Source organism: Nematolebias whitei, chromosome 14 (assembly GCF_014905685.2).
Source record: "Nematolebias whitei isolate Nwh7 chromosome 14, NemWhi1, whole genome shotgun sequence".
Lineage (NCBI taxonomy): Eukaryota > Metazoa > Chordata > Actinopteri > Cyprinodontiformes > Rivulidae > Nematolebias > Nematolebias whitei.
The window spans coordinates 36,231,773-36,242,626 of record NC_056511.1 but is presented as its reverse complement, the minus strand read 5'-3'; the positions used below and the strand labels follow the sequence as shown (position 1 = coordinate 36,242,626).

The following is a 10,854-nucleotide window of genomic DNA, read 5'->3' as shown; positions in this document are numbered from 1 at the left end:
TCTTGTTCAGAAATATCCAACAAGTTGACACGTCAATCCCAAACTGATGTTTAGCAGCTCCTTAACAGCGTCTTGACTTCAGGATGCCACTGATGTACAGTGTGACAGCACGTGACAAGTTCAATTAATGAAACTTTTTTTAAAACAAATGTCACAAGTGTTGCACAAAACACCATCTTTGAGACACCATTTATCAGAAAATAACTGCTTTGGCACCTTCAGGCCCGAGATGCTGTTAGCATACGCTAGGAAGCTATTTTAACATGGCTTAGCTAACTGAACAATACGGTGTCAACGTCTCGGATGAATCATTTCTGACTAATTCGAGGTAACTAGCTGGTCAAATGTGAAGAAATTGATAATATAACGTTTATTTCAAGTTTATTTCAAGCTATCGCTAACCTAGTATAGCTTGTCAGGCAAGTTGGTGTTCTGTCGAATTGCGTTCGTCCCGTCAAGATGCTTCTCCGACAGCTCCGCCCCGTCCAAACGGCGACGTCAACTTTTCAGCAAATACGCGCCTTTTTCGATGGCTGGGCTGGGCGGAGCCTGGTGGGGGAACACATTCGACCGTGGGAACGTAGCACGACACAACACCACTAGTTAACGGTCAACTTAAAACGCCTAGCTGCTAACGTTAGCCTCAGCTGCTGAGCATCTGCTAACAATTTAGCCAAAATATTACCGTAACTAGAGATAAAGTTGACGGGTCATGTAATATTTCAGACGATGCTGAAATGACGGCAACGCATCACGACTCTCTTACCTACTGTGCACGCACATCAGTGGCACGGGTGACTTCTTCAAACGGCGCTCATCTCCTCTCACCTTGTTGCTGTCATCCTCCTCGCCTGGAACAGTTCTGTTTTGCTGCCATTGGCGCTGTCGCAGTTTGCTCAGGGTTGCCAGATAAGGCGAGGGAAACGAGTAAATGTGACACATGGGCAAAAAAACCTTCACGAACCAATTTTATTTGATCTAATCTGTGATTTGATAAATGCCACTATTCCACACATGTGCAAACACTACTTTTGGAAAACAACTAAATACATTTAGCATAGGCCAAGTGCTACAAACCGAAAAAACGTTTTAGACTTTATTGGGTTTTGAATCCCATCAAGCCAATTTGTTAATTTTTACACCAAGTCTGATCAGACAACCGTAAAGGCACTCCTGTAGGATAACAGGTTATTTAAATTTGCATGCATACACAAGTCTCTGATTTCCAACCACATACTGATCAGGGGAAGTTCAGCATTAGTGTTGACCTCCATTAAAGCAGCCCAGCATTTAAATGATGGGGTTTATTTTGTGTGTGACAATTTCACTTTAGGTGTTGGTTAATGTAAACTTGCATAATGGCCTTTTTGTGCCAGGGCATCCCTTCTCTTCTAACCACCTTGTCAGACAGACTGCTGGATGGGAACATATAGTACCTCAGATCCACAATGACAGTAACAAGAACAAGATAAGACAAAATAAATTGTATTCGTCAGGTTTATTTTTGTGTAAGGCAATGTTCTATTTAGACATAACAAAAACAGGTTTTCAGAGGGGGGAAAAAAACATTTAGACAATTTGTAACAACCATTCTGTACACAACAGTCTAAAAACAGCTGAAAATATAAATACAAATTCATTGATATTTAATATTATGCTATAAAATGGTTTCACAAGATGTTTACCTAAACATGTAACTTCCATCCAGACACTTCCAATAGTAAAAGACAGAGTGCATAATTGCAGTAAGAATTTTGCACTTTGTCAAGCTGCTAAAAATTACCACAAAAAAAAAAAATATTAAAAAAATTAAATAAAAAAAAAAGGAAGTCAGGCTGTTTTGTCGGGCTAAAAGCAAACATGAACTTATTCTGTACTTTTCCCTCTCCAAATTAGTTACTTCTCCAATTTAACTTTTCCTTAACGTGCTCCAGCACAGGTTCCTTGGTGCTTTATGTGAATCTGCTCCATCTTTTTTATTTGCATGTGAAATGAGCTACACAAATGTTGGGAGTTTTGCCTTGCAAAGCTGTCTACTGTATGTAAATGAAATGACGGCTGTCGTTAAAATCCTATCATGATCATATACTATCACTATCAGTGCATTTCCTATATCGGCTTATCTTGTGTTGGGTTAAGAAGTCAAACCAGCTGACATGACAAGACCAAACCCAAAATAGCAACAAGTTACAGAAATCTGAGACTGAAGGTGTTGGAGCTTCTGTGATCAAGGACTGAGATATTTATCTGTTGCTTTCAAAACGCAAAACATGTCAGAAATTCAGTAAAACCAGTAAAAATGGACATGAATACAGCAGCGAGAAGTTGTAAACATTTAAAAACATTAAGCACTCATGTGTTCAAAGGCAACAAATGAACAAATGATCAAAACCCTTGAAGCAAAGTGAAGCGTTACAGCTGAGACCTGCACACTGAGGCTACACGTGGGACTAACATTCTAGTAAAAATTAATGTCATTATACACCGTGGGCAGTTATACAGCAAATTAAACATTTGTTTCTATAAATACCTTTAACCAAGATCTGTGTAACGTGTGCGAAGTAACAGATATGAAAAAACAGAAAGAAAAAAAAAAGTTGTCTAGGCCTTGATGGAAGTGAGATTTAAACTCTACATTTAAGGTTGTTTCTAAATTCAATATCAATTTCCATCACAGAAAATTAAAAATCATGACTGTGCAAGAGAAAAAAACTTTAGATGAAAACCACTAACTCATATTGATGTGATAAAGCGCCTCTCATTGCTCGTAGCTTCAGGGTGCTCACTGCAGGCCACAGGGATCATCACATCCATTTATGTTTCATCCGTAAACACAGCTGCATTCAGTGGACTCCTACCGTACGACAGACCGTCCCTACCAGCCGAGGGTCTGCTCTGGTTACAGGACTGCAAACCAGCAGAAGCCTTGTAAAAAACATCATCACTGATATCCGAGTCTACCTCCATGAGCCCCGAGTAAACCAAGGAGCTTTGCGGTAAACGAGAATCAGACGGCAAAGGAAGGTGACGCTGTCTACCGTAAAGTTCTGCACTCTGCGAAACCAAATCGCTCACGTTGTCCGAAGGGTTAGAGTCTTGATGCTGTGATGTAGACTTTAGAAAATTATGGTTCGAGGAGCAGGGGAACAGCTTGTGTTCTGCTTGGGGTTGGCCAAGACTCTGGACCTTTTCTGTGATTTCTCCAGTTGTCAAAGGAAGGCTCAAAGCCACCTCTGACATTGTCTGCCACGCTAAGGCTGAGGTGCTGTTAGCGTCCCTGACCTCTGATGCAGATACATTATTCGTATAATACAGTGAACAGTCTCTCTCAAAGTCCTCTTCAGCTTGAGGACAAGAAACTACAGCAGCTCTGTTTTCTCCGTAGGTGTCAAGGCTTTCTGTGTCTAAAGACCTACTTCTGTCCGAGGACAGCGGGCTCAGAGTGGACTGGCTAACTCTCGTAAGGCCTAAGTGCCGTGGGAGACTGGCAACAGCCCATGTGTTGCTGATCAGGCTCTGGTCGTACAATTCCAACATCTGATAATCGCACTCAGCAAACGCATCTTTTTGTAGGTAGCTTTCTCCAAACTCCTGAAAGGGCAGCGACGTGTCCTCTTCCAGATTCATGTGGATCTGCTCGTCGTATTCCCCCTCGTTATGCAGATCTACGACGTCAAACGTGACGATGGTAGGTAAGGCCTCCATATTTGGAGTGAGGGCAGAGTTCGTCTCCAAGTCGCTCAGCATTTCAGCGTGTTTGGTGTAGTCCACAAGTGCTTGAGAGAAACACACCGCCTGCCCGTCTTCAGAGTAACTATTAGAGTCTTCAGACTGAGGGCTGATGTTTTTATACGGCAAAGCCACCGGTTTGTTTTCCTCAAGATGCTCTTCTTTGGGTTCACAAAAAGTCTCAAAATCTGGGTCAGACGTGCTTCCAAACGATAAACTTCTTTGCCTACTCTCACAGCTGTTCTTTGTGGATTTTATTTTCTCAGCGGAAGCAACATTTCTCTTTTCATTAAATACATCTTGTTTCATCTTATTCACGCCGACTGAAGTTTCAGGTTTGGAATTCAAGTTGCAGTTTTTATTCCCTCTTATTTCCTGCAGACCCACCCTATTTTGCGTCAACAGCGAGGATTTTCCGCACATGCTTGGCATTTCGAAAAAACTGTCTTTGTACAACTCGGCACTTATTTGTAAGCCACTCATTTCGGGAACAAAGGCGGGATCCGTCGCGCCGACTGGCTCAGTGAAATAGTCACAGTGTTTCAAACTGGGAAGCTGCGATTTGCTCTCGTAACGAGGACTGATCAGGCTCTCATCAGGTGCGAACAGTTCATAGAGAGCATCACCACTATAACTGTCCCTGGGTAGACTGGCTGCTCTTAACCGGTCCCTTTTTTCCTGCCCCTCATCTGGCCCAGGGGTGGTAGAATCATAATAGCCCTCATCACTGTTTGGAACGGACTCCTGATGTTCACTTTGAGGGGTTAAATCATCGGCAATAGAGGAGGTGTCCATGCCACCAGCCTGCTGTGTGCTGCTGCTGTTCAGCACGTCCATATTGTTAGAACTCGTCAGCTCAGTCACATCTGCCAGCTCTGGATCACAAGTACAGCAGACCTCCTCCGATGTGTTGTTTGCCCAGAAGTCCCGAAGACCCGTGTCATTCAAATCCTCAGGCGAGGCCATTTCTTCCCCCCCACCCTGATAGGTAAGATAACAAGAGGCCCTCTTCCCTCCGTTTCTGCTCCGCTCTCCAGAAACGGTGCTCTCCGTGAAGCTGTCGTCCTCCTGATCTGCGATTATGTCCCCGCATCCGGTGAGCGAATCGAAACTCTTTAAAGATGCCACGTCTCCAAAAATCATATTCAGCTGATCGGATGAGCTGGCAGCAGTTTGAGACTTCAACATGGGCTCAGGAGCCACCTGCATTTTCAGACATGGCTCGCTGGAACGCCTAGAAGTCTCATATTTACAAGAAACTCCGACGTTTGAATTCACGTCCTCAAGTTGATCATTACGTGCCTGAACATCAAGCTCAGAGTTTGGACTCTCCCGTTCTGCACAGTTTTCTAATGCCACCACATCTTCATGACTACAACGGAGACCGTGGGAAACATTGCACAACACAGCTGCAAAATCAGGCACATCGGGTTCAGATCCCAGGCACTCGGTGGCATACAGGATGGGGTTGCGCTGGACAACAGGCACATCTTTCTTGCACTGAGGGGAGGATTCAGCAGTCTTCCCTGGTTCAGCATTTCTCTGAGCTCTGTGCTGCTTAAAACTTTGAAAAAGACTCCTCAAACCTTTTCTCTGCCGGCCGAGAGTCAGTGATTTCTGGTCGGCGGCAGGGTGACTACATTCACTGTGACAGCTACCGTGGAGCTCTCCTGCTGCATCCCTCTGGCTGTGGTACTCCAAATCTCCAGTCGAGACGTACTCGCTCCTGGGACTGTCGTCATGACCGACCTTACTCAGCCCGTCATGCGTTTTGCTTCTGCAGATTTCTTTCTTGCCCTGATTTTTGATCCTCCCTCTGAAAAAGCTGGGTAAAATACAGATACTTCTAACACCAAAGAAAGTCAAGGCAGTCCTTCTTAATTTCCAGGTTTTTTGAGATTTTGATGTTGTGTTCACCGGATCTGACTGAAGCTCCTCTGTGGCGCCATCGGGACCGCGACGGTAAAGCTGACCAGGGACCGAGGACGAGTCCTTGCCATCACTCAGCAGCTCTTCTCTTTTATGAGAAGTCATGGCTGCTACGTTTAGAAAAGCAAGAGTCGGAAAGAAGTCATAATGGTTGAGGTTTAAAGATCAGCTGATGGTAAGAGCGTTTCCTCCATCTGAACCCTGTAGTGAAGAAGAAAAAAATTTAAATCACATTTACAGGGTTCCAACAACACTTACACACACTCAAATGTACAAATTTATATCTATTTTTGGTTAAGAATAAATATTTACTTTAAATTAAGCAACACTTGCACAAGAAAACTCCATGCATTTGAACCGTTTTTGATTTATAGTCCTAAACATTTACATTTAAATTCATGACCCTAAACAGTTCAAGTCTTCTTCAAAACATTACGAGATTAATTTTGTTAAATTCCTTCATTTCAGTAAAACTGTAAACGCTGAATACACTTCAGGGCTGAACTTGTGAATGTCGTGTTATGGTGAACTGCATTTATGTAGCATATTTTAAAACTTTAGGTTCACAAATAGTTTTCAGAATGGCAACCATAACTGTGACTCTGTAACTCTTATTTGATAAATATATATTAAAAAAAAAAAACTCTCAAAAGGTTATTTTAAAAATAGTTTATATTTTCTTAAAGAATAAAATAAGTTTGGGAAATAGTAAATTTACCATGCTGACTTTTGCTTATACGAATATAGAGACATACATATATACATGCATACATACTGTATTTTTCGGCCTATAAGTCACAGTTTTTTGCATAATTTACATACACTGAGATGTATACCACAAAGCAACGTATTTATGTATTTTTTCTTATATTTATAAACTAAGTTTTGGCTGAGATATGACCGTTTTCATTCATTCCGACACTGAAAATATAGAACACTACCAATTTCAGCCACTAGATGGCACTCGAGTAGTATGGCATGCCGTTGTGTCATGTAATAGGTTAAAGTGGCTATTAATGACACAACCGTGACACAATCAGCTTGCCACAGCCTGCCACCTTCGTCCAGCTCGCCTGGAGCAACCGTCAAATCAGCGTTGTTTCACTATGCCGAACCGGCAATATGCAGCTGATCTGTCCATTAAAGTGCATTTATTAAGTAAAAGTTCAACTGAGACACACCTTTATTATAAAGTCGAGCAAACAAATAATTGTTTTTAGGTGGTTATCTTGTTAGATTTCGAAGAAATGCACAGTGTGTCCTCCCAGCACGCTCCCACACCATTTGGCAGCTAATCAATTTTTGGCACAACACCGGCACACATTTACAGGTTGTCAGCGGTGACGCATAATAGATGCAACGTACATGGGGAAGCAACTTATTTATGTTTTTTTCCACTTTATTAGACATATTTGCACTGACGCAACTTATAGGGCGGTGCGACGTGTACGGCGGAAAATACGGTATATTTTCTAATGGCTAAAGTCTGTCTTGTCCTGCCATCCTGTTCGTAAGTAGAATGAATATGCCTGTTTGCATTGCACTACTGTTTTTTGCACAAATATTTATTTCTAATCTGTTGTTCTAATTTGTTTTAATATTAATTTTATCAGAGTCAGAGTCAGAGTCAGAGTTTCTTTATTGTCATTCGCACCTCATGTGGTACATGTGGTGGAGCGAAATTATGTACACAGGGTCCCAGTTACATCCAACAATAAAATGTATAAGAAAAACAGTAATAACATCTAAGATATGAACTAAGAAAAACATCAACTAAATATACACTAAGCACTCATAACATAAAACATTGAACATCAGCACAAACATGAACATGAGTCTGTGAGCAGATGTGCACGCATGAACACATCAACATTGAAACAGATCAGCAGCAACATGAAACAGATCAGCAGCAACATGATATGGTTTTTCACAGTGATTATTCTAGTTGGAGATTCATGAGTCTAACAGCCTCAGGGTAGAAGCTGTTCCTCAGTCTAGTGGTTCTACATTTAATGCTCCTTAACCTCCTTCCTGAGGGGAGTGGGGCAAAAAGTATGTGTGCTGGGTGAGTGGGGTCCTTCATGATGCAGGTGGCCCTCTTCCTGCATCTGGAGGTGTAGATGTCTGTGATGGTGGGGAGGCTGATTCCAACAGATTTCTGTGCAGCCTTCACCACTCTCTGCAAAGCTTTTCTTTCTGCAGCTGTGCAGCCTCCATGCCACACATTGATGCTCGAGCACAGGATGCTCGAGCACAATCATCTATTCTTCCAAAATTATATCCCATCATAGAACTAATGAACCGCTCGTCTATGCATCTATCAGTCAGGAACTTTAACTTTTATTTTATTAACGTCTTCCATTTTTAGATGCAGTTCTGTAGATAAAGTTCTTCTGAATTTTGAAGTTTGACTCCCTAAACACTCTTAATGTATTTTCTACAGGTAAGGCTCTGTCAGTAGAAATATTTGATATTGATAAAAAGTGGAGTGAAATCTTGGGAGTAGTCTTTAATATATAAAAATTATAAATTACAGGCAGCAGTCATGTCAAATGATTACCAGTAGTTAAGTTGGATAAGTCTGTCAAGAAAACAAATCTTTTAGTTTCCTCTTTTTAAACATAATTGTACTATGGCACTTCTAGAACAGCAGATGCATTTCTGAGCGGCGATATTGGCACAAGAGAAATTCCTCCCAAAAGTCACTCAGAAATACTAACCTTTGATCAAACCAACACAATGACATTTTGTTGTCATAAAAAGCAGCAACTATTAAACTTGTTAGGATAATTTAGGGCTGAATACTTCTGAAATGAAGTGTACATGATTCAGCATTTATAAAGCACCAATTCACAACAAGAAGTCTGAATCATGGATCCAGATTTAAATCCAATTAGTCAATTCACTCCATTTATTATAAACAGATATGATATTGAATTTACTAAGTGCTATGTATGCATGATTTTATTTAGGGATGGTGACAGAGCTTTGGTTAAATACGATGTTAAGACAATTGTTTCTGTCATTGGTACTTCCTTAGAAAGATAACTTTACTACCGGTAAATAGGCTTTTTATGTATGTGAATGTTTCTGTTCTGGGCCCTGAGACAACTTGTGTTGTGACTTGGTGCTATTATAAATAAACTGAATTGAATTATCATGCAGTCAGCTAGAAAAGCAAAATGGTACTGGCCTATGTAAGTTCATGTTTTGCACTACAAGTACAATGTACTTGGCAGATTGGACCCATCTGCACCAGTTGCTCAAGTTAAGGTTTCTTTATTGTCATTCACATCACATGTGGTACATGTGGTGGAACAAAATTGTGTACACAGGGTCCCAGTTACATCCAACAAAAGTATAAATTGTAAAGGTAAAACTGTAATAAGATCTAAGATATGAACTAAGAAATACGCTAAACACTTAATAGTGCAAAAACAAAACGCCGAACAACAACAGCACGAACATGAATCTGTGAGTAGATGAGTACGAATGAACACATCAGCATGAAATAAATCAGCAGCATGACATCAGCAGCATGGTTGGCACAGTAGGCTCGACACTGGTGGTGAAGATGTTATTTTATTAATTTTATCTGGAAAATATTAAGGGTTACCATCCAGTATTAATGTTATATATTATATAATGCAGTGTCATCATATTGTGCTCTTTCTGCAATGCAGTTTGACTATAGCAATACCTGAAAGCTGTATGTTGTTTGATACAGGTCAGTTTTTATGTAACGTACGTAACATGTTCCACAAGTTCAAGGTGAAATTTGATCAATTTTGATGCACTTTGCTGCATTATATTTGTACACTTGTTTCACCTTTGAATCAGAAATGTTAGGCTGTTTTATGATCAACTTTTCATTTTACAAAAACAATTAAAAGATTGTAGTTACGTTTTTTTTTTCCTTCAGTTGTAATTGGGTGAATAAAAAACTGTAAACCACAAATATGTACCTTGTGTAGACTTTCAAAACTTTGTGCAACTGTGGATTTGTATGTTGCATTTGATAATAAAGTTTAGAAACTAGATGCTCTTTTCTTTTCTATTTGATGCCCTATCACAGATACAACCGGGGGAGCTACCACATCATTGTTGTTTGGTGTCTACATAAAAAATACATTCAACTTTTTATTTAGGACCATTTTGTGTGGAATATCCCTGCATTAAAAATCCATAGAATGCACATTGAGCTTTATGAATCTACTTTTGATACCAGTGTGTTTGCTACATTAATGTATTTAACTTAAACGTCAAGCAAAGGTTTTCAGGTGAAGCAACAGGCTACATGGCATTAGCTCTGCGGTGGTGGAGTCTTTTCATGGGGGCAAACAAAGACACGCAGTCTGGATTTGTTCACACACACACACACCAAAAAAACAGTTTAAAACCACCTCAGAGTGTTGGAGTGAAGGGACTTACCCGCACACCGCCTGGCCACACGGCCCGGGTCCAGCCGAGCTGTGCCTCGGAGCTAACTTGGCTTTAACTTCTTTACTCGGGCTGGCTGGAGGTCGAGGCAGGCCGCGGAGCAGCTTTGGCCGCCTTCATTTGTCTCCAGCTGCCGTTAAGCTAGCCGTGGTGTTTGCTATCACCGTTAAGTCTCACACACACCAGTGTCCCCCCCGAAAGACTGTTGAAAACACACTGTGGTTCCCCTCCTCGCCATCCAGTTTGTGAGTTAATTGTCGGTGCACCGCAGCAAAACCGTAGAAGAAGAAACGCGGAGGTCTGCGGGAGCGATGTGAGTCGACTGTTTTTTATCTATTTTAGCAAAATGTCTTCCTCCCTCTCCACCCTGTCCTCTGCCTCTCTCAGGTGGTCACAGCGTTCAAATAGGAGGTGATGATCATGTAAACATAAATACGGCGATGACTTCCCTCTCTGTACTTCTCACTAGCCGCCATTCCCTAACTCCGCTCTGCGCATGTCCGTGACGCAACACGTGTGTAACCATGGAGCCCAGAAAAAAAAAAGTTACAAACATGCTAATAAAATGTACAAAATGTTCAACTGAAGTATACTGCAATGAATGCTCATAATGAAACTCAAACACCCAGATTTAAAGTTTTATATTACATTTGTTTATACAAATATTTACAGGTTTTTTTTCTATCTTAATAAAACTGATTGAACCTTTTGGGCTACAATGAGCAGAAAAATCACAGTGATTGTTGCATAACTGAG

At 41.0% G+C, this 10,854-nt stretch overlaps 1 protein-coding gene across 1 annotated transcript; it reads right to left on the bottom strand.

Moving 5' to 3' along the window:
• Positions 1 to 2,347: 2,347 nt before the first annotated feature.
• amer1 (APC membrane recruitment protein 1) lies at positions 2,348 to 10,121 on the bottom strand. The gene is made up of 2 exons (XM_037687495.1): positions 10,090 to 10,121; positions 2,348 to 5,859 (listed from the first exon to the last, which is right to left on the bottom strand). Exon 2 carries the CDS (start codon positions 5,761 to 5,763, stop codon positions 2,815 to 2,817), a length of 2,949 nt encoding a protein of 982 aa, XP_037543423.1. The 5' UTR covers positions 5,764 to 5,859; positions 10,090 to 10,121; the 3' UTR covers positions 2,348 to 2,814.
• Positions 10,122 to 10,854: the final 733 nt, after the last annotated feature.